Genomic DNA, 24,351 nt, shown 5'->3' on the forward strand with positions numbered 1-24,351 from the left:
ATCAAAGGACAACCTCAGAGAGCTGTTAAAAATCTCCAGCAACACTGACACACAGTGCTAATGATAGCGACAGATCTGTTCCTCTCACTGCTTATACCCTTGGCTATATTGTCACCATGCGCTGAGCTTCAATATCTCATGGATGATGAATTCCATGCGAGTTTCCATTCCTGTGCAATACCTGGTTTAATGCCTCCCCGAGTTTCCTGCACAGTATCAGCCTTTCCTAATAGACATCCATTAAATCTTAACTTCTTAATCCCAACACCATTCGCCATGTCCTTCCAACCTGGAACAAGGCAGCAGTCTGTAGCATCATCACTGTCTGATTTCAACTCTTCCCCTCCCTGGAAAGAAACCTTCTGCTCCTACAGTTACAAACCTACCTCGCCTTGGTTCATTCTTGCAGAGATCCAAAAGGAGACTGCCTTGGGGGGCTACAGTAATATATTTTCAGCATCTCCTATACTTACTGCTGTATTTCCTTTTTCCAGTTCACCAACCAGAGTAATGATCTTTCTCACAGTGCAGTTAAGGACTACATGTATGCCAAAAGGGCCCACAGTAAAACTGAGTAGAAGAAAATAAATACCAGAGCAAGAAATGACCAAACTTAGATTTTCTTAGCATAAGATTTATATAAATATATATATATTTATATATATAAATATAACAAAATTGCAGTTTCAATAAAGAAACAGAAAAACAGGAAATAACCTGGAAAATACAAACATTTCCTCAAAAGGCATCAGTTATCCCAACTACTCCATGTAACCGATCCGTCCATTCAGTGAAATACTCAGACAGTCTCAATCAATGTACTGAACGCAGAGGTTGAAGAAAATTGCTAAGTATATTTTTAACAGATCCTCTCCATCCGGGGAAAGCCAGGTCTCAGTCACCATTCTGGGCTTCACTTGCGTCCGTATCACGTTGCTTAGGGAAGAGGAAAGGAGGAACAAAATCAGAACAAAACATCTCATTGTACAGATTATATACTATCGTTTGTACAACTGGTGTCAGATTTGGACCTTAACTGAGCTATTTGAGACACCTGTTAGTAAAAACAGCTGGTCTGCCTACAAGCGTAAAGTACTTCTTCACTGTCAATTTGAACACAATACTCCTTGTAAGTAACAATGCAGGTTTCACATCTACATCGTCGCGTTAGCAAGCATAGGAGCACCCATGAGGGCACGCTGCTTTTACATGTTGTGCATGTCAATGACTGGAATTACTCAAACTACACTACCAGTACCCCCAATTCAAATAAATGGGAGACTTAGCAAATTGAGCACTACGCAATCTGTACCACTGTAAGTATTCTGTATCAAACACCAGGCGTCGACTTCATTGTCCATCAAGTGCCTTTACGCACTGCTGTGTCTCCTCCCTGTGGCAAGAGCAGCTGCTACAAGGACGTATCATCCTAGTGCTGGCAGTATCAACAATTCACTTGTAACTCTGTTATGAAAAATACCTGATTCCGTTTCTTAAATTCAACCACTTGGAAGAAGACGTACTCCAGAATATGTTTGGCATCCTGCTTCTCCTTTGGGAGCTTACTTGTTACTCCTAGGATATCGCCACACTTCCGTATATAAAACTCCAGGTCATCATCAGTACCTAAACAAGCATCGCAAGCAAAGAGGCAGGTGAGCATCACACATCTGGACCAGCAGGGCAAAAACATACTGCCAATCTCCATTCATTTCTGGCATCCTGGGGATACAAACAGGTTCACAGCACTAGTCATCATGTATTCCTGCAGCCAGTCCGTTCTCATCTGGTCAGTACCAGACACTGAACTGACTGGCTGACTTCAAAAACCAGTCCCCAGAAGAACAGAAAGGGAGGCCAGCAAGTCTCTAAAATAACAGCAGGCTTACAGATCAAAGCCCATTGGGAAGAGGAAAAGACAGGGATAGGAAGAGGAAGATATGCTGCTGCTAACCGATGTGTCGAGCTGTAAGTCATGACCCAGCTTCCAACACTCTAAGCATACTTGGCCCAGGATTACAAAAGTGCATTTCCATAGATTATGACCAGGTTCAACACCTATTTTCTTACAAAAACTTGCATAGACACGTGTGAAAAATCAGTCTGCTCTGCTTACATTTGTTTGTAATCTCTGCAAGACGAGCTTTCTCAGAGGAAAATATTTCATCCAAGTCAAACAGCTCCAGAGGAGGAGGAGGCAATTCTCTGAAAACAGGTGGAAAAACCTGGAAGAGAATTGAGAGAGCATGTTTTATTGACAATTATTTTCCTTATACTTCAAAAACCTCCAAGGCAACAGTTTTAGACTGCACTTCAATAAACCTTTTATTAAATCAGAAGCAACTCCAAAGCCCAGAGTGCAAACGTACATCCTTTTAAAAATCTCATGTGTGGTTTGCAAAAACAACTCAATATTTCAAGAGTTCAGTCTCCAGAATGCCACAATTATCTCCTAGAACAACTACAGATGCTATATTTGCAGTTTGTTCTTTCTTTTGTTCCAAGACATCCAGGTGATTCCATTTAGTACTGAGATAGTCCAGGTACTAAACAGACCATAACAACTCGCCTTGAAGCATTTCTGTGCTCATTTGGATGAGGGCATTTTCTTTCTCATGCAGTCACCACATGTGCCACAACTGGGACTCTGCATTGAACAGGGCTGACAAGTGCTTAAAAGAGCACTCTATTTCTAAATGAACCTGTTTTGAAAGAGCACTGCAAGAGATATTACTTCCAGTTGACCCCTGAAACCAGCTCTAAGTTATCACAGTAACATTTCTTCAGTGGTCAAACCAAAGCACAAGCCACAGTGGCAGAGCTCAGACAGAAAACTAAGTGTGACACCACTGAAGCTCACGGTGTTGGTGCCAGTCCAAATCTCTGCAAGGAAAAGTTTGGCCAGCCCTTGCTGTAGAAGACCAACACTTTATTTTCTTCTTCCCCCGAAAATGCAGAAGCTCAGAGAACAGTGGAACTGACTGGCTCCCCCCAGCAGTACAATTCTATTGATCACAACACCACTATTTTCTGAAACACCACTTTCTGTTTTCACAGTGAAAGCAAAAACCCAAAGCCCTACAGGGCCAGGAGCAGCTACACAAGTGATGATACATGCAAGGCATTCGTAGAGATTTAGAGAGTTTCTGTACCATACCAGATGCCACACTTTCAAGTTCTGCTGACTAAAACCATAAGTGTAAAAAAGCTACTTCTTAAGAGTCAAATATGAGGCAAGATCAGTATTGCTCTCCCTTGTTTTTCTTGAAAGAAACACAGAAACAACACAGTGTGTCCATATGAAACAAAAACCCTCCAGGTCCCGTGTCAGCAAGAATACTTACAGCTGGCTGCAAGGGAGGCAGTGGAGTCTCAAATTGAGGCTCAATGAGTCGGAGAGGTTCATGCTTCACATTCAACTCTTCATAAGCTCTGCAGTAAGCACAAACCAAAACAAAACAAAAACCCAAAGTATGAGGAAAGAAAGAACACCATTTGTACTTGCATGCATTAAGGACTATAGAAGTTAATATTCCACAAAGACACAAAGGTCAACATTTTGCAGAAAGTAACGGCACAAAAAAATGGACGCCCATTGATGAAAGGAACCCAGAGCACTACATACGAGTAATAGCTGACTTTGAAAGCAAGCAAACTGAAGTTATGGCAGAGCAGACAACGATAGATGGACATGGAGAATGACAAAACAGAAGGAAGTCACAGCTCTCCATTATTCAAACAACTTCTGAAGGGATGGACGCACAAAGGAAAAAGCGATCCAGTTCTAAAGGAGCTGACTGGGGATTTCAACAGTTCTTCAGAGAGTTCCTAACAAAAGCCATTTAAAAAATTATTTGCTATGGGATCAGAAGGGACATTCCAGTATCAATTCACATCTAGGGAAAATAGAAAAAACACAGAGTAAGAAGAGATGTCCATCAAGCAGTGGAGTTTCATGACATCTGTGCCAAGCCTGCTATTATTCAACATGTTCTTACACGATCTGAGTAGCATAAGTTAGATGGGGCAAAGCTGCTAGCGATAGAAAAGTGATGAAACCAAGCAGCAGATACAGCTTCAGGCAGAGAATTTGCTGGGAAATGCAAAGATGAGAAAAACAGAGCTTCAGTAAATGCCAAGTAATAATACATGAATGGAAAAACAACCAGCTCTCAGACAGTATCTCCTCTTATCCCTCCAGAAAGTACCCAACATCACTGCATGCAGTTCTACAAAAAGTACCAGTTCCTTGAGGCAACAACTGGTAGAAGAAGTAAAAAAGAATGTCAGAAACTACGGCAAAATTCCTATCAAAGAGAAAACCTGGGAAACCAGAAAAAGAAACAAACCTGCAGAACAAGAAAAGACCACACTATCACCCTAAGAGCTCTGGGATATCCATAGTCAGAATGCGGTACGCAGTGCAGGTTCTTCTGCTAAGTGGTCACAATAAGCACAAAATAAGCAGAAAATGGAGAAAGAAAAAACAAAAGAACGTAGCACATGGAGAAATGAATGAGTTCAGAGCTGCTGACTTGAGAACTGCAGGGAGGGCGGTTGTGTCCAGCTCATACAGGGACGTATCAAACAGCTGTGTGAAGTCTCTTGGGCTCTCATCTCCTCCTTGCAGGCAGACCCGCAGTTGCTCAGACAGTGCAGCTATATTTGGGAGCAAGGTATAGTCTGAAATCTGAACACACACACAGGCACGCACATTATTAAGAAGACCAAACCAATTACAGTCTCTTACCAGTTTACACCTCTCCTAACGCCATCCAGAAATAATTACTCCATTCTCCACCAGGCACGAGCCCTTGCAGTGCAGCTTACACCAGAAAACTGCAGACTCCATTCTTAGCTGCACCCTGTTCACAGCTGCACAGACACTGCATCTGAATTTGTCACTTCTTGTCAAAATCAAGAGACAGCTTAACACAACCATGCAGGACTCTTTCTTTTCGTACACACAGTCTACAATTTGGTCATGTGTGTTTCTAAACAAAAAATAATCTCTGCATATGCAGATATAAAAAAAATAATAACCACAACTAAAATTGATACAAAGGCTGATGTTTAACCAGATAAACAAAATCTGTCTTTGCTTCACACATTTCTCTCGACTGAAGGCTCAAAGCTGAAGCACAAACTGGTTAAGTTTGAACAGCAAAAACATCCCCAGCAGCCAAACTGGGAAAGGTCTTTCACAGCCAGCTTCAGGAATGAGCACCAACCCCAGACTGAAATAGATACATTTTTTTATTCGCCATTTTCTCTCCCAGTCTGTCTAGGAATTCTTCAACTTCTATCCAAAATAAAGGGTCTGTAACAACAACAGCATTCATCTGGCTGTCAGCTATTCTGCACTAAATCACGGTTGGGCAAAACCAGCACTGCTGGACCTCTCTGTTATTTACTGCCTTCTGAAGGATCTCTCTTACCTCAGGGTCTTCCATGTCCCTCTGGTTTAAACGAACATCTGATGTTGTGAGCCACTGCAAAAGCACATCCTGGAAAAGGGGAGAACTTTACTAAAATCAGGAAGGCCCAAGTTCATTCATATTAAATCTAATAACGTACAGCAAAAAAAGAAGTAAAGTGGGCAATAAATCCAAGAAAATCTAGAGAGGAAAGACAACCTTGGATTTTTATTTGCTCATGGAAGCAGCCATTCAGAACAAGAAGCACACCCTGTGTGAGATGTGTGCTGTCAGGAAACCCCTCTTCTTACAAATAAGGGCACTATGCACTACACCTTGGACAGCACACTACAACCCATCAGGAGCCACATGTACAAAGGTTTATTATTAATCACGAACCAAAAATCAAGCACTCAAGAAGCTAAGAAGTCACAGACCACAAAAGACCGACTGATCAATTTTCATAACAACGAGTGCTGAACAGGAGTAGGAAACGCTTGTCAGAGTCCTGAAGCACAAGCAATACGCTGCACTGTTACAAACTCCTTTCTGTTAGTTGTGCTGTGACAAAGCCTCCAGGATGTCAGCTGTTAGCAATGCTGAGACTCACACCACATCGCTTTCACAGCTTTCTTGGCCAAGAGGAAGCTGTTCAGCTGGAATTCCTTTGTAACCCTGTGAAATACACACACTTGTTCACTTACCAGGATCTTACCATTTTCTTCTTTATCTAAGTATTGATCGCTGAACATGTGGCAAGATCCCAGTGCTGCCACCTTTCCACCTTGGCTCTATTGAGAAAGAGCACAATATAAAAAAACATTCCTAGTTGCAGTTTTAGAGGCAATTGTTAATGGCATCCAATTGCAAAGCAATTGAAACAAATGAGAAATGTTGGAATAAGCATCAAAGGCAGTTTCAAACATGGAAAGCTCACAAGAGCGCAGCATTCTTTGTAAGAGCACATGCTCTGCAGGCTCAGAAATTCAGTAAAATACTCATCTGTTTGAACATTAGAAAGACAAGAAATCCCGTATCGTCAACAACAGCTGCACTTATGTTATTTTGGCAGCAAAAAGAACACTTCTATTGATGAAGCAAAAAAATAAGTTCAAAAAATGGAAACCTAAAGGACAGCAACACGCATGCATGTCAGCACAGCACGTGAGTACATCAGCCAACAGAAGAGTTGGGTAATTTCATTGCTTCTAATATAAAATGCAAAAGATTCAGGCTCCTTTATTTCTCTTCAGCCAAATCAAACGTGCATGAAAAGGCATCCACAAAACAACTTTGGTGTTCTTCTCTATCCAGATTACCCCTCCTGCCTTCCACGAGGGCACACATAAGAAACAGGAAGCTTTCAACAGACCCAGACACCACGTGTGCTTCCTGCACCAGCTGTGGAGCTCAAGGCATAACACAGCCATACAGACTGCTGCAGTGGCACTGAAGATACTCAGAGCTCCAGTTTGCCTAACAAACTGCTGATATTCTCCACATTTTGCAAATAAAGCTCAACTTGAATTCTAAAGGTTTGATTCCAAACAGAGTAACCAGACAGCATCCCCTGCTCTTACTTTCCACTCCTTCAATTTTGGTTGCTGCTCTTTACCGCATCTCCTCTTTGCTTCCATAGATCCTGTTTTCCTTCTGGCACATTGCTCTGCTCTGCCTGAGAAAGCAGCTCTGTCTCTGGCTTCATATTCTACCTTTTTTTCTACAGTTTCTGCAAGCTAGACAGGAAAAATGATGCCATCTATTTGAATTCACACGGCAGTGTTAGGATGCAGGAAGATCTACCCGGCTGACATGGCACTGCTTCCAAAATGCAAGCAGTAAGTGCACGTGGAAGTTCACTCACACTGCTGTATTGACTTTGATTTACGGGGTGCATTTCAGACACAATGTGGGGAATGAAGACAGACATCCTCAGTAAAAAAATAAAGAAAAATTTCCTTCCTAAGGTACAAAAAAAAAAAAAAAACCAACCCACAAGAGTGTTAGCAAGTTATACACACAGTAAAGAGCATGGTAATGTTCACTAACAATACTAATTCCTTACACCCATCCACTACTCGTAGTTGCCTTTTTTTTAATGAACTAAGAAAGCTGCACAGATAACAGACATCTACCAGCTCTGAGCTGATGGTCCTCTTTCTTCATCCACTATTAACTAAGGAACAGTCTCATTAAATGCTCAAACTACATGGCTTGCTTCATGCAGAATCGTACCTGGTGCTGATAGAACGCAAGAATAGGTCTCCTCAGGGGGAAGCAGATGGATCCTGTTGACAGAACAGCCACTGCTGGTTTCATCACATTTAGTGTGGCACCAAACGGATACACAAAAGTGAGAGCTCTGCAGAAAATACAGACTCCTTAAGTGCCTGCATGCGTCACATAGGCTCGTCTCATCTATAAAACAGACTATCTGCCTAAGCTGACAAGTTTAACCGTGCGCTGATGGTGGAATGCCAAGAGCCCTGTTTGAGAAACTCAGACCACCACAATGACATTACTTCCTAGGAGGTGTTTCTCTTCAGAAAGAAACAGGGTTCCTCTTCTCTACAGCTAGAGCACTCACTAACCAGAGCTCATGCCTATTCATGTTCAATCAAACTCAAATACAGAGAGAAGGGGGGTGGAGGGGGGGGGAATCTGGTCAAGAAAGTAATAATGCCCCTCAAAATCTATCTATCATTCCTGCTCTTTACTTGCTATCAAGAGTCACTGAACAGCCTTCTTTCCAGATAAAGCCTTGGGAAGCAAGAAGCTAACTGACATACACACATTAGAAAAGCTCAACATAAGCTCAATAAATTCCTGCCCACGGAGGCTATCAGTGGAGAGTGAGGCTAAAGCTTTTCACACCAGCTGCCCCAAAGGAAAACACTTACTGTGAGCCATGCCCGCTCCCATCTTCACCTGCTGTCTCAAGCCCTGTTTTTCCTGCAGCTTCACTGATTCCCCTACAGCAAATTGAAAGCAAAGCCTACTGAAAACACTACAGGCTAAAAGAGTTAATTGTGAAGATGCACACGGCCAAAATACCTACCTATTCAAAACTCCATCAGAGATCAGTGCTTCTTTTGGATGGAAGTACTTGTAATACACATTTCGTACAACAGCATCTTGGATAAAAAAATGAAATAAGAGGAAATCTGTACCTTAACTGATCAGTGTGCTAAACGTAGCAGTGTAAATGAGTTTAGCTCTGGGCTCCCTTGAATGTTTCTTTCTAACACTGCAAAGCTGGCACGTGGCCCCCAGAAAAGTTCCTGTCAGTCTTCACTATTGCTTCCTTCTGGACATAAAGACTTAGACCAGCAATATCTTTGCAAAATAAAACTATGAAAAACGACCACATGTCTTCTGCATGTTCTTAGATTAAAAAAAAAGTTAAAAGGATTCTTATCAAAGTTTTTAATACATCTCCTAAAGCGTGATGATGACCAATAGCACTGACGCACAAAAAAACAGAGAGCAAAAAAAAGGAAAACAAAGAATACCAGGCTAAATGCCATCAAAGAGCCTACAGATATTTCCTGTACGCTGAGGCACACAGTTTATTTACACTTTGGCAGTGCACAAGCGAATGGATTGCACGTTACTGGTCTCCTCCAAGAAAGTGCCACAGCTGCTTCAGGTGAGCTACGGGGATGGCCAAATTGTTACCAAGCTGCTGTGCCTGTGGAAAGCCCTCAGTGTGCCTCAGTGTTACACTATAGAGCACATACAGATATCAAGAGAAGCACATCCTGAAAAGATCCAAGGGCAGATTTTGTGTGCAGGACCTGCAGAGCTCACAGCCTACAGACTGAACTGCTCTTAGCTTTCCTAGGAAATGAAAGAATAAAAGGTGTCAGTGAGCCCCACTACCGTTATTGAAAGCGATCCCGTATTCTTCTAACAGAACGTTAATGTTTGTGCCAGATCTGGACTCGCCACCTTCACTGAGCATCACCAGGATGGCTCCACCATCCTCCACGAATTTCTTCAGAACCGAAAACTAAAAGACAACAAGCATCCAGAAAAAAACCGTCAGTGAAAGAAGACAACAGCAAGACTGCAAGAATCACAGAATGGCCTGGGTTGCAAAGGAGCACAGCGCTCAGCCAGACCCAACCCCCTGCTGTGTGCAGGGTCACCACCCACCAGACCAGGCTGCCCAGAGCCACATCCAGCCTGGCCTTGAATGCCTCCAGGGATGGGGCATCCACAGCCCCCTTGGGCAACCTGTGCCAGTGCACCACCACCCTCTGAATGAAGAACTTCCTCCTAATATCCAACCTAAACCTCGCCTGTCTCACTTTAAAACCATTCCCCCTTGTCCTATCACCATCCACCCTCATAAACAGCCATTCTCCCTCCTGTTTACATGCTCCCTTCAAGTATCGGAAGAAGCTACACTGAGATGATTCTGACAACCTGCAGTGAATTTGATGCTATGAGAAAAGCATTCAAATCTCAAGCTGTGTAAATTCATACAAAGCAGTAACGTCCAAAATCATCTACGCTGTTATCTTCTATGTTGTTTTAAGATTTGCTTAATGCACAGCCCATGAGCAAACAGGTATGGCTTTAAGTTGTGGGAGGGAAGATTTAGGTTGGATGCCAGAGGGAAGTTCTTTACAAATGACGGTGAGGTGCTGGAACAGCTGCCCAGAGAGGCTGTGGATGCCCCGTCCCTGGAGGTGTTGGAGGCCGGATGGGCAGCCTGGGCTGGTATTAAGTGTGCAGGTTGGTGGCCCTGCCTGTGGCCGGGGGGTTGAGCTTCGTGATCCTTGAGGTCCCTTCCAGCCCTGGCCATTCTGTGACTCTGTGATTCTTACCTCAGCAGCGTTGAACTTTTCTCTTGGACCAGCTGTTATCCACACTTTCACTCCGAGGAGATTCTCAGACGTGATCTCATCTTTTAAGCTACAAACGGACAACAAAAAGACACGGCATTCTTGCCCTGAACCACAATAGTACTAAGAACTGACAAATAAGCATTAAGCAAATCACTCCAGTCGCTTCAACCCCTTCGTTTCGGTTTAGAATTCACAACCTATCGAACACAAAGCACCGTCAGCGAGGCCCCGCGGCACAGCCACAACCCGCACCTCACAGAGAGCAAAATCCGGGCAAACGAAGGCCCTTCCTTCTGCGCCCCGACACCCCGAGCCGGGCAGCCGAGCTGCGCAGCACCGCCAGGACGGGGAGAGCAGCGGCCCGGCCCTCACCTCAGGATCTCCCAGTGCCCTCGGAGCCTCTTACGCCAGGCTTTGTAGCCGCTGGCGGGACTGAAGGCTTCCCCTTTGGAAGCGTTGAAGACGATGGCGTTCCGCGGGCACTCCGCCATCCCGCACGCAACGGCTCCCGGTCGCCCGGTAACGCACCGCCCTCGCACGCGCAGCAGCCCGCGGTGTGCTGCCTCTCCCAGGAAACACTGCGGCTGGGATCGTACCGACAGCCGCCGGTAGGGGGCGCTGCGCCGCCCAGCCACCCCCACCCCTCGGCCACACAGAGGCGGGAGCGCACAGCGGTGCGGTCACTGAAACAAGACTTGGAGCTGCCACATGAACCCTACGTGGACATGTAGTAAGTCTTTAATCCACGACGGTCATAGTCCTGTAATACCTTGAAGGGATGAGATGACACCATTGCAGGTATTCTAGCTTGCCACCACATCTTGAATCATAGCATTTCCCTTCAGGAATGAGTCAACCCCATCTACCTCTTTTAGGGAACTGGAAAGACCTACCTACATGGAAAGCCTTTCCCAAGGCAGTGCTGTTACCATAAACATATATAAAGCTCGTCGTAGGAAGCCTTCTTATCCATCCTCCCTCCTAATCATAAGAGAGGCCACCTACAAAGTCTGTTTTGGCACCCAGCCTCCTCTTCTGGTCCTTGTGGAGAAGTCCATGGAGGATATCACAGGCTGCCACAGTCTTGCTTCCTTGGATCTGGAGTTGCTTGTGGAGAATGTTGTCATACATTTGAGACACATCCCGGCTATAAAAGGGAGGCTGATTTGAAAGAGAAGAGAAGCAGCCTGTCAAGTATAAGCTATGGTAAGGAACCACACATCGCCCACACTTCGCCCTCCAGTGCCAGCGGCCACAGCAGCGCGGCCTCCTCACGGCGAGACCCGCCCGCGCCCCCGGCCCCGCTCCGCCCGGCCCCACCGCCCTCCCGCGCTAGCCAGCTCCAATGGCGATTCCTCCATCATATGCAGACCTTGGCAAATCTGCCAGAGATATCTTCAACAAAGGATATGGGTTTGGGCTGGTGAAACTGGATGTGAAGACAAAATCTGCAAGTGGAGTGGAATTCACAACATCTGGTTCATCGAACACAGACACTGGAAAAGTGAATGGAAGCTTGGAGACCAAATACAAATGGGCTGATTGGAAGAAGGCATCCGTTATTTGAGAGAATGTGCTGTGGTGGAAACACTACATAGCCCCGATTTCATTCCCGATGAGCCAGACCAAGAGCATGATCCTGAGAGAGCCAGGTGTACACCAAATATGTGGCGTACATTCACAAAGACTGCACCAGAAAGGTACGCCAGTACATTTGCAGCTACGTATGGCAGAGGGGAAAGAAGACCCCTTATAAATGAGTTGGTTAATAAGCTTCAAGACTTCGAGTTACATTTAAGCCCTCTACGAGCTTGTGTTTCAGCCATTGAAAAAGTAGCTGAAAAGCTGGACAGAATGGAGAACAAACAAGAAGATATAATAGATAAACTATCAATTATGCCTGATGCCGATGAATACATGGTGGTAACAGATACATCCAACGAGGAACAGAATTCCCAAAACAGCCTACTTGAGGGGCTAGCCAACTTGATTTCCTCCCAGTCAGTGTCATCCAACGTCTCAGCTATCAAAAGAAGACGTCCTCCTGCTCGAACAAGTGACAACAGTAAGACCACGTCACGTTTTGCCTTGTGGCATTACCTACGCGACCATGGAGAGGATATGAAGAAGTGGCATAAGCAACCTACTCCTGCACTTCAAGCAAGGGTAAAAGAGTTACAAGACAAATCAACCACCAAGGTGAACTTCTCCAGAAAGGTGATTGCTCCAGTTGCTGCAGACAACAGAGGTAACAAATAGAGGGGCCCTGCCCCCAGCCAGGGGGGGGAAAGGGATAATAGAGTTTATTGGACTGTGTGGATTAGATGGCCTGGTACATCAGAACCACAGAAATATAAGGCCCTGGTGGATACTGGTGCACAGTGCACTCTAATGCCCTCGAGTCACCAAGGGACAAAATCAATTTATATTCATGGGGTGACAGGAGGTTCCCAAGAGCTGACTATGTTGGAGGCCGAAATCAGCCTCACTGGTAAAGACTGGCAAAAGCATCCTATTGTGACTGGCCCAGGGGCTCCATGTATACTTGGTATCGATTACCTCAGAAGGGGATATTTTAAGGATCCCAAAGGGTATCGATGGGCCTTTGGAATAGCTGCTGTAGACACAGAAGGTGTTAAGCAGTTGTCTGTTCTGCCCGGCCTATCAGAAGATCCGTCTGTTGTGGGGTTGCTACGAGTGGAAGAGCAACAGGTACCGATAGCTACAAAAACGGTGCACAGACGGCAGTATCGCACCAACAGGGATTCCTTGCTCCCCATTCAGAAGTTAATTCATCAATTAGAGAATCAGGGAGTGATCAACAAAACTCACTCGCCCTTTAACAGCCCCATATGGCCAGTGCGTAAAGCCAGTGGAGAATGGAGGCTGACGGTGGACTACCGTGGCCTGAATGAAGTCACACCCTCATTGAGTGCTGCTGTGCCAGACATGTTAGAACTCCACACATCATCCTGTAAGGAACCACACATCATTGGCCAAGATGTGTCCCACAGTGAGAAGTTAAGGGCAACCTGAACTCTGGTCAAATGGTTAAGGGCATGATTGAATCCCGCATTCAGTTACCTGCCTCAGTCGCCCATACCAAGTGCCATAGGAACATGAGGTTGACATCACTTCACACATTTGGAAAATGAGTTCTCCACTAAATAAAATATCTTCTAAACTTACCAGTCCAAAAAGCATCTCATAGAGGACAGCTCCAAGGCACCACCAGTCTACTGTCCTGTCATACGGCTGCTTCTTTAGCACCTCAGGAGCTAAGTACTGGAAGAGTCAGAAGTAGATACTGTAGTCCACTCATACAGGAAGGGGTTCACCTTTGTAAGTATACAAACCTGGCTGCAGTTCAAGTTCAGCAAATCCATTCGGAAGAACACAGCGGCATCTTCAAATAGGCTTACAAGGATTCTCCATTTGCCAGAGACACCCACCAGCACCCAACTCCCCACAGAAAAAAAATCGCTTTCCTGGGCTACAGAGTGCTTTCTTCCTAGAAACAGTTTGTACAGGGATTGGCCACCCACCAAGAAAACCAGCAAACCTGCCCCACACTGACGTATTACACTTCTAACAGACTCTTGTCATTTTGAGGTGGTTGCAGTTTCCGTACCCAGTAGGTCTATCCAAAGCAATGAAACTACTCAGAGCCCAGGTGCAACAGGTAAGCATTCATGTGGCCTGCAGGACAAGCAGCACATCAAGGCTGCTCTCACATATCATCATTTCCATGTTATCAGGCTCCCTGTATCAACGAGGCTCTCCCCCTCAGCTCATAGCAGAGCTCCAACACGGGCCATACCTCAGGAGTGCCGCAGAACGTAGAGGTAGTCTCTTCTTCCTCCATTCCTTCCTTGCAGAGTCCAAAATCTGTCAACACCACATGTCCCTGACAAAAAGAATTTCAGCCTGGCCCACTCTCTCATGAGAAACAGCAGGATTGCCAAGCATTGGCCACCACATTTAACCCAATCTATGTTTTACTGTCCCACTGGTCACTTGTTGTCCTTTCCCTCACCTTCTGGGCGTCCTATCATGCAAGTAGGAAGTCCATGGAGAAAATAAGTACAGACATTCTCTAAAGTTTCACTACAGCTGCACCACTGTGATGACATCCAACACTTCTGTGCCTCAGCACTGCCTTAGCCCAAAGCCAGGTGGCATAGTGTCACCACCAGAGTAGCAGTGACTTACTCTTAGCACTCAAGTCCCTCCCCTCAAGCCAGGTCCCAGCTCTTGGGACCAAGCAGAGTGTTTTGTATGCGGAGTTCTGCAGAGTGTGTGCTTGCTCCCTCTTGCAAGACCTGGACAGAAACTTAGTGGTATATAGATGCAAAAATCCATGCGATGGAATGAGCCACGGCTTGTCAAACTATAGCTCTCTGGTTATGATGCCAATGCTTTGAAAAGGCAGCACAAGAGGTGCATATACCTGGCAATCCAGGAGGATGTTCTCAGGTTTTAAATCCCTGCAAGGCAAAAAACTTTTTGAGCAGATCAGGATTTTCTAAATATCTGGCCTAAACAGCAACAGCACCAGGTGAAAGGAGGAGCCAACAAGACTTCATAAGCCAACGCACCAAGACCTTTGCAAAGTGCAAACTCCCATTGCTCTTGGGCATTAGAATTTACATATTAATGTAGAACTGCTCTCATGCAGGGTCAGATATTAATTTTCATTTCACTGTGCATGATTTGTCACAGAAATTCTGATTTCCTTAGTAAGGTTTCTCCTAAATCTTTGTATGCAACTAGAGTCTTGTCCCCACTGCTGGGCTGGGGGTGTTTATTGCCCAGCAGGTCCCTCACGCTGCTGAATGCCACGATGCTTCACACAGACCTAAAAACCTCCTTTCCCTCCCCAGCCCTGCACCCAGCTGGCTGGTGGATCCATTGCCCCTGCTCTCCCCAGCATGGACGTGTACCTTACCTATAGATGATGTTTAAGGAATGCAGGTAACCAATTGCACTAGCAACCTCTGCAGCATAGAATCTTGCACGGGGCTCACGGAAACAACGCTCTCTTTGCAAGTGGAAGAAGAGCTGAGACAGAGACAAGAGGATTTATGGCCACTCTAAAAGCAGAAAGTTATCTTCTGGCCCACGCGCCAGCTACTCAAGGGAAAGCTGATTTACAGCAAGAGGCACACAGACAGCACCAAATAAGCCCAAACCAAGAAGCCTTATTTCACTGTCTAAGCACCTTCCCAGGAACTGTTCCATTTGTCTTCCTCATATCAGTCCTGCACCTAAGAAGCCATTGCCCCAAACCTGGCTATTAGACTGGCTGATCTAGTTAAGCTTCCTTGCTAGCTCTAGCTCCTGAGCCAGTTCTAGGTGTACATATAGTATGGTCCCAAAACAGTGCTAACCTAAAAATCCCATGCGAGTCAGAACTCTGTGTAAACAAGACATCGGTGTTAATAGCACCTCCCAGCCTGTTTCAGGTAGCACTGAGAGGCACAGCTGTAGAGAGAGCAGCCGTTACAGTTCAGAAAAAGAAGCCTGACATACTGCAGGAGCATCACATCAGCTCTAGGCTGGGACTGAGAGCTGGCACGAGTGAGTTTTCCATGAAGTTCACCAACACTGGAATTTCTCATGCTCTCCATGGCATTTTAAAGCGTCCCTAACTTTTTTCTCCGCCTACTTGTCTTGATAACCAGCTGGCACAGGTCATCCTCAGCAATATTTTCACTTAGAAGGGAGATGCTTGCCAGCCCCTCCTAGCTGTTCTTTCCAACAAAGTAATGTTATGCTTCAACATCGTTACCTCCTGACAAGAAAGTTGCAGGCAATAAAACAGAATGGCTGGGCAGAACTAAACAGGAGATTGAAAGTTGGTACTCACCTCTCCTCCATTTACATAATCAAGCACAAAGTAAAGCTTCTCCGAGGTCTGGAAGGAGTAGTGGAGGCCCACAAGGAAGGGGTGCTTGACATTTTTCAGAAGCACGTTGCGTTCTGCCATGATGTGGTTTTGCTGTAAAAAAGCAGGAAAGGAGACAGCTGTCCAGGACAGCCTGCTCTACAGACTCCCTGTTGTTCTGAATCCATGAGGAATCCGAGAACCCTACGGATCATATCCAGCCCCAAAGATGAAAGTACTCCCCCCCTCTCTAACTTTGCTTCATCCCACAGATAAATCCATGCTTACTGCGTGCATTGTTGATGTGAACACTCGCTTCAGCCACCAGATGGTTCAATTGCATTTCCAGGATTGCTTAGACACCAATCACCACTGTGTGTGTATGCATGGCCGAGGAGAGCAGACATACCTCCTTTTTCTTTAGGATGGTTTTCTTATGCAAGACTTTCACAGCATAAAAAGTCCCATCACACTTGCGTTTGGCCTTTTGGAAAAGCAGCAGCTTGTACATTAAAAACCATGGCAGATAAAGATAAGGCACAAGTGCACAAAGGCCTTACAAAGTGCTCGAGTGGGGCAAAAATCAAGTTTTACAGTCGGGGTGTCTGATGAAATACAGAACTCTTCCAATATCAAAGGACAACCTCAGAGAGCTGTTAAAAATCTCCAGCAACACTGACACACAGTGCTAATGATAGTGACAGATCTGTTCCTCTCACTGCTTATACCCTTGGCTATATTGTCACCATGCGCTGAGCTTCAATATCTCATGGATGATGAATTCCATGCGAGTTTCCATTCCTGTGCAATACCTGCTTTAATGCCTCCCCGAGTTTCCTGCACAGTATCAGCCTTTCCTAATAGAGATCCATTAAATCTTAACTTCTTAATCCCAACACCATTCGCCATGTCCTTCCAACCTTGAACAAGGCAGCAGTCTGTAGCATCATCACTGTCGGATTTCAACTCTTCCCCTCCCTGGAAAGAAACCTTCTGCTCCTACAGTTACAAACCTACCTCGCCTTGGTTCATTTTTGCAGAGATCCAAAAGGAGACTGCCTTGGGGGGCTACAGTAATATATTTCCAGCATCTCCTATACTTACTGCTGTATTTTCTTTTTCCAGTTCACCAACCAGAGTAATGATCTTTCTCACAGTGCAGTTAAGGACTACATGTATGCCAAAAGGGCCCACAGTAAAACTGAGTAGAAGAAAATAAATACCAGAGCAAGAAATGACCAAACTTAGATTTTCTTAGCATAAGATTTATATAAATATATATATATTTATATATATAAATATAACAAAATTGCAGTTTCAATAAAGAAATAGAAAAACAGGAAATAACCTGGAAAATACAAACATTTCCTCAAAAGGCATCAGTTATCCCAACTACTCCATGTAACCGATCCGTCCATTCAGTGAAATACTCAGACAGTCTCAATCAATGTACTGAACGCAGAGGTTGAAGAAAATTGCTAAGTATATTTTTAACAGATCCTCTCCATCCGGGGAAAGCCAGGTCTCAGTCACCATTCTGGGCTTCACTTGCGTCCGTATCACGTTGCTTAGGGAAGAGGAAAGGAGGAACAAAATCAGAACAAAACATCTCATTGTACAGATTATATACTATCGTTTGTACAACTGGTGTCAGATTTGGACCTTAACTGAGCTATTTGAGACACCTGTTAGTAAAAACAGCTGGTCTGCCTACAAGCGTAAAGTACTTCTTCACTGTCAATTTGAACACAATACTCCTTGTAAGTAACAATGCAGGTTTCACATCTACATCGTCGCGTTAGCAAGCATAGGAGCACCCATGAGGGCACGCTGCTTTTACATGTTGTGCATGTCAAAGACTGGAATTACTCAAACTACACTACCAGTACCCCCAGTTAAAATAAATGGGAGACTTAGTAAATTGAGCACTACGCAATCTGTACCACTGTAAGTATTCTGTATCAAACACCAGGCGTCGACTTCATTGTCCATCAAGTGCCTTTACGCACTGCTGTGTCTCCTCCCTGTGAGAAGAGCAGCTGCTACAAGGACGTATCATCCTAGTGCTGGCAGTATCAACAATTCACTTGTAACTCTGTTATGAAAAATACCTGATTCCGTTTCTTAAATTCAACCACTTGGAAGAAGACGTACTCCAGAATATGTTTGGCATCCTGCTTCTCCTTTGGGAGCTTACTTGTTACTCCTAGGATATCGCCACACTTCCGTATATAAAACTCCAGGTCATCATCAGTACCTAAACAAGCATCGCAAGCAAAGAGGCAGGTGAGCATCACACATCTGGACCAGCAGGGCAAAAACATACTGCCAATCTCCATTCATTTCTGGCATCCTGGGGATACAAACAGGTTCACAGAACTAGTCATCATGTATTCCTGCAGCCAGTCTGTTCTCATCTGGTCAGTACCAGACACTGAACTGACTGGCTGACTTCAAAAACCAGTCCCCAGAAGAACAGAAAGGGAGGCCAGCAAGTCTCTAAAATAACAGCAGGCTTACAAATCAAAGCCCATTGGGAAGAGGAAAAGACAGGGATAGGAAGAGGAAGATATGCTGCTGCTAACCGATGTGTCGAGCTGTAAGTCATGAACCAGCTTCCAACACTCTAAGCATACTTGGCCCAGGATTACAAAAGTGCATTTCCATAGATTATGACCAGGTTCAACACCTATTTTCTTACAAAAACTTGCATAGACACGTGTGAAAAATCAGTCTGCTCTGCTTACATTGGTTTGTAATCTCTGCAAGACGAGCTTTCTCAGAGGAAAATATTTCATCCAAGTCAAACAGCTCCAGAGGAGGAGGAGGCAATTCTCTGAAAACAGGTGGAAAAACCTGGAAGAGAATTGAGAGAGCATGTTTTATTGACAATTATTTTCCTTATACTTCAAAAACCTCCAAGGCAACAGTTTGAGACTGCACTTCAATAAACCTTTTATTAAATCAGAAGCAACTCCAAAGCCCAGAGTGCAAACGTACATCCTTTTAAAAATCTCATGTGTGGTTTGCAAAAACAACTCAATATTTCAAGAGTTCAGTCTCCAGAATGCCACAATTATCTCCTAGAACAACTACAGATGCTATATTTGCAGTTTGTTCTTTCTTTTGTTCCAAGACATCCAGGTGATTCCATTTAGTACTGAGATAGTCCAGGTACTAAACAGACCATAACAACTCGCCTTGAAGCATTTCTGTGCTCATTTGGATGAGGGCATTTTCTTTCTCATGCAGTCACCACATGTGCCACAACTGGGACTCTGCATTGAACAGGGCTGACAAGTGCTTAAAAGAGCACTCTATTTCTAAATGAACCTGTTTTGAAAGAGCACTGCAAGAGATATTACTTCCAGTTGACCCCTGAAACTAGCTCTAAGTTATCACAGTAACATTTCTTCAGTGGTCAAACCAAAGCACAAGCCACAGTGGCAGAGCTCAGACAGAAAACTAAGTGTGACACCACTGAAGCTCACGGTGTTGGTGCCAGTCCAAATCTCTGCAAGGAAAAGTTTGGCCAGCCCTTGCTGTAGAAGACCAACACTTTATTTTCTTCTTCCCCCGAAAATGCAGAAGCTCAGAGAACAGTAGAACTGACTGGCTCCCCCCAGCAGTACAATTCTATTGATCACAACACCACTATTTGCTGAAACACCACTTTCTGTTTTCACAGTGAAAGCAAAAACCCAAAGCCCTACAGGGCCAGGAGCAGCTACGCAAGTGATGATACATGCAAGGCATTCGTAGAGATTTAGAGAGTTTCTGTACCATACCAGATGCCACACTTTCAAGTTCTGCTGACTAAAACCGTAAGTGTAAAAAAGCTACTTCTTAAGAGTCAAATATGTGGCAAGATCAGTATTGCTCTCCCTTTTTTTTCTTGAAAGAAACACAGAAACAACACAGTGTGTCCATATGAAACAAAAACCCTCCAGGTCCCGTGTCAGCAAGAATACTTACAGCTGGCTGCAAGGGAGGCAGTGGAGTCTCAAATTGAGGCTCAATGAGTCGGAGAGGTTCATGCTTCACATTCAACTCTTCATAAGCTCTGCAGTAAGCACAAACCAAAACAAAACAAAACCCCAAAGTATGAGGAAAGAAAGAACACCATTTGTACTTGCGTGCATTAAGGACTATAGAAGTTAATATTCCACAAAGACACAAAGGTCAACATTTTGCAGAAAGTAACGGCACAAAAAAAATGGACGCCCATTGATGAAAGGAACCCAGAGCACTACATACGAGTAATAGCTGACTTTGAAAGCAAGCAAACTGAAGTTATGGCAGAGCAGACAACGATAGATGGACATGGAGAATGACAAAACAGAAGGAAGTCACAGCTCTCCATTATTCAAACAACTTCTGAAGGGATGGACGCACAAAGGAAAAAGCGATCCAGTTCTAAAGGAGCTGACTGGGGATTTCAACAGTTCTTCAGAGAGTTCCTAACAAAAGCCATTTAAAAAATTATTTGCTATGGGATCAGAAGGGACATTCCAGTATCAATTCACATCTAGGGAAAATAGAAAAAACACAGAGTAAGAAGAGATGTCCATCAAGCAGTGGAGTTTCATGACATCTGTGCCAAGCCTGCTATTATTCAACATGTTCTTACACGATCTGAGTAGCATAAGTTAGATGGGGCAAAGCTGCTAGCGATAGAAAAGTGATGAAACCAAGCAGCAGATACAGCTTCAGGCAGAGAATTTGCTGGGAAATGCAAAGATGAGAAAAACAGAGCTTCAGTAAATGCCAAGTAATAATACATGAATGGAAAAACAACCAGCTCTCAGACAGTATCTCCTCTTATCCCTCCAGAAAGTACCCAACATCACTGCATGCAGTTCTACAAAAAGTACCAGTTCCTTGAGGCAACAACTGGTAGAAGAAGTAAAAAAGAATGTCAGAAACTACGGCAAAATTCCTATCAAAGAGAAAACCTGGGAAACCAGAAAAAGAAACAAACCTGCAGAACAAGAAAAGACCACACTATCACCCTAAGAGCTCTGGGATATCCATAGTCAGAATGCGGTACGCAGTGCAGGTTCTTCTGCTAAGTGGTCACAATAAGCACAAAATAAGCAGAAAATGGAGAAAGAAAAAACAAAAGAACGTAGCACATGGAGAAATGAATGAGTTCAGAGCTGCTGACTTGAGAACTGCAGGGAGGGCGGTTGTGTCCAGCTCATACAGGGACGTATCAAACAGCTGTGTGAAGTCTCTTGGGCTCTCATCTCCTCCTTGCAGGCAGACCCGCAGTTGCTCAGACAGTGCAGCTATATTTGGGAGCAAGGTATAGTCTGAAATCTGAACACACACACAGGCACGCACATTATTAAGAAGACCAAACCAATTACAGTCTCTTACCAGTTTACACCTCTCCTAACGCCATCCAGAAATAATTACTCCATTCTCCACCAGGCACGAGCCCTTGCAGTGCAGCTTACACCAGAAAACTGCAGACTCCATTCTTAGCTGCACCCTGTTCACAGCTGCACAGACACTGCATCTGAATTTGTCACTTCTTGTCAAAATCAAGAGACAGCTTAACACAACCATGCAGGACTCTTTCTTTTCGTACACACAGTCTACAATTTGGTCATGTGTGTTTCTAAACAAAAAATAATCTCTGCATATGCAGATATAAAAAAAATAATAACCACAACTAAAATTGATACAAAGGCTGATGTTTAACCAGATAAACAAAATCTGTCTTTGCTTCACACATTTCTCTCGACTGAAGGCTCAAAGCTGAAGCACAAACTGGTTAAGTTTGAACAGCAAAAACATCCCCAGCAGCCAAACTGGGAAAGGTCTTTCACAGCCAGCTTCAGGAATGAGCACCAACCCCAGACTGAAATAGATACATTTTTTTATTCGCCATTTTCTCTCCCAGTCTGTCTAGGAATTCTTCAACTTCTATCCAAAATAAAGGGTCTGTAACAACAACAGCATTCATCTGGCTGTCAGCTATTCTGCACTAAATCACGGTTGGGCAAAACCAGCACTGCTGGACCTCTCTGTTATTTACTGCCTTCTGAAGGATCTCTCTTACCTCAGGGTCTTCCATGTCCCTCTGGTTTAAACGAACATCTGATGTTGTGAGCCACTGCAAAAGCACATCCTGGAAAAGGGGAGAACTTTACTAAAATCAGGAAGGCCCAAGTTCATTCATATTAAATCTAATAACGTACAGCAAAAAAAGAAGTAAAGTGGGCAATAAATCCAAGAAAATCTAGAGAGGAAAGACAACCTTGGATTTTTATTTGCTCATGGAAGCAGCCATTCAGAACAAGAAGCACACCCTGTGTGAGATGTGTGCTGTCAGGAAACCCCTCTTCTTACAAATAAGGGCACTATGCACTACACCTTGGACAGCACACTACAACCCATCAGGAGCCACATGTACAAAGGTTTATTATTAATCACGAACCAAAAATCAAGCACTCAAGAAGCTAAGAAGTCACAGACCACAAAAGACCGACTGATCAATTTTCATAACAACGAGTGCTGAACAGGAGTAGGAAACGCTTGTCAGAGTCCTGAAGCACAAGCAATACGCTGCACTGTTACAAACTCCTTTCTGTTAGTTGTGCTGTGACAAAGCCTCCAGGATGTCAGCTGTTAGCAATGCTGAGACTCACACCACATCGCTTTCACAGCTTTCTTGGCCAAGAGGAAGCTGTTCAGCTGGAATTCCTTTGTAACCCTGTGAAATACACACACTTGTTCACTTACCAGGATCTTACCATTTTCTTCTTTATCTAAGTATTGATCGCTGAACATGTGGCAAGATCCCAGTGCTGCCACCTTTCCACCTTGGCTCTATTGAGAAAGAGCACAATATAAAAAAACATTCCTAGTTGCAGTTTTAGAGGCAATTGTTAATGGCATCCAATTGCAAAGCAATTGAAACAAATGAGAAATGTTGGAATAAGCATCAAAGGCAGTTTCAAACATGGAAAGCTCACAAGAGCGCAGCATTCTTTGTAAGAGCACATGCTCTGCAGGCTCAGAAATTCAGTAAAATACTCATCTGTTTGAACATTAGAAAGACAAGAAATCCCGTATCGTCAACAACAGCTGCACTTATGTTATTTTGGCAGCAAAAAGAACACTTCTATTGATGAAGCAAAAAAATAAGTTCAAAAAATGGAAACCTAAAGGACAGCAACACGCATGCATGTCAGCACAGCACGTGAGTACATCAGCCAACAGAAGAGTTGGGTAATTTCATTGCTTCTAATATAAAATGCAAAAGATTCAGGCTCCTTTATTTCTCTTCAGCCAAATCAAACGTGCATGAAAAGGCATCCACAAAACAACTTTGGTGTTCTTCTCTATCCAGATTACCCCTCCTGCCTTCCACGAGGGCACACATAAGAAACAGGAAGCTTTCAACAGACCCAGACACCACGTGTGCTTCCTGCACCAGCTGTGGAGCTCAAGGCATAACACAGCCATACAGACTGCTGCAGTGGCACTGAAGATACTCAGAGCTCCAGTTTGCCTAACAAACTGCTGATATTCTCCACATTTTGCAAATAAAGCTCAACTTGAATTCTAAAGGTTTGATTCCAAACAGAGTAACCAGACAGCATCCCCTGCTCTTACTTTCCACTCCTTCAATTTTGGTTGCTGCTCTTTACCGCATCTCCTCTTTGCTTCCATAGATCCTGTTTTCCTTCTGGCACATTGCTCTGCTCTGCCTGAGAAAGCAGCTCTGTCTCTGGCTTCATATTCTACCTTTTTTTCTACAGTTTCTGCAAGCTAGACAGGAAAAATGATGCCATCTATTTGAATTCACACGGCAGTGTTAGGATGCAGGAAGATCTACCCGGCTGACATGGCACTGCTTCCAAAATGCAAGCAGTAAGTGCACGTGGAAGTTCACTCACACTGCTGTATTGACTTTGATTTACGGGGTGCATTTCAGACACAATGTGGGGAATGAAGACAGACATCCTCAGTAAAAAAATAAAGAAAAATTTCCTTCCTAAGGTACAAAAAAAAAAAAAAAACCAACCCACAAGAGTGTTAGCAAGTTATACACACAGTAAAGAGCATGGTAATGTTCACTAACAATACTAATTCCTTACACCCATCCACTACTCGTAGTTGCCTTTTTTTTAATGAACTAAGAAAGCTGCACAGATAACAGACATCTACCAGCTCT

At 44.2% G+C, this 24,351-nt stretch overlaps 2 protein-coding genes across 20 annotated transcripts in view; both read right to left on the minus strand.

Annotated features, from left to right (window-relative positions):
* The window catches only part of IFT52 (intraflagellar transport 52), a 140,741-nt gene continuing 116,390 nt past the window's right edge, over positions 1–24,351 (minus strand). For 7 of the 19 annotated variants that reach the window (XM_048963168.1, XM_048963160.1, XM_048963163.1 and 4 more), the window contains exons 7-13: positions 22,914–23,000; positions 22,231–22,299; positions 21,328–21,482; positions 20,136–20,223; positions 18,908–19,016; positions 18,272–18,417; positions 17,613–17,727 (exon numbers count right to left, since the gene is read on the minus strand). In XM_048963168.1, the coding sequence (XP_048819125.1) occupies positions 17,686–17,727; positions 18,272–18,417; positions 18,908–19,016; positions 20,136–20,223; positions 21,328–21,482; positions 22,231–22,299; positions 22,914–23,000 (696 nt within the window). In that variant the 3' untranslated portion in view covers positions 17,613–17,685. Of the gene's footprint in view, positions 937–1,480; positions 1,627–2,116; positions 2,226–3,344; positions 3,433–4,535; positions 4,691–5,438; positions 5,508–6,121; positions 6,209–6,997; positions 7,154–7,652; positions 7,780–8,317; positions 8,390–8,475; positions 8,552–9,299; positions 9,430–10,252; positions 10,341–10,645; positions 10,849–17,465; positions 17,728–18,271; positions 18,418–18,907; positions 19,017–20,135; positions 20,224–21,327; positions 21,483–22,230; positions 22,300–22,913; positions 23,001–23,789; positions 23,946–24,351 lie in introns of those variants that run through there. The other 12 variants (XM_048963165.1, XM_048963174.1, XM_048963167.1 and 9 more) reach the window with 10 other exon arrangements.
* LOC125701302 (serine/threonine-protein kinase Sgk2-like) lies at positions 11,035–16,686 on the minus strand. Its single transcript, XM_048963183.1, has 7 exons — positions 16,570–16,686; positions 16,143–16,274; positions 15,222–15,334; positions 14,724–14,760; positions 14,094–14,180; positions 13,463–13,558; positions 11,035–11,434 (listed from the first exon to the last, which is right to left on the minus strand). Exons 1-7 carry the CDS (start codon positions 16,669–16,671, stop codon positions 11,255–11,257), a joined length of 747 nt encoding a protein of 248 aa, XP_048819140.1. The 5' UTR covers positions 16,672–16,686; the 3' UTR covers positions 11,035–11,254.

Source organism: Lagopus muta, chromosome 16, assembly GCF_023343835.1.
Source record: "Lagopus muta isolate bLagMut1 chromosome 16, bLagMut1 primary, whole genome shotgun sequence".
NCBI lineage: Eukaryota > Metazoa > Chordata > Aves > Galliformes > Phasianidae > Lagopus > Lagopus muta.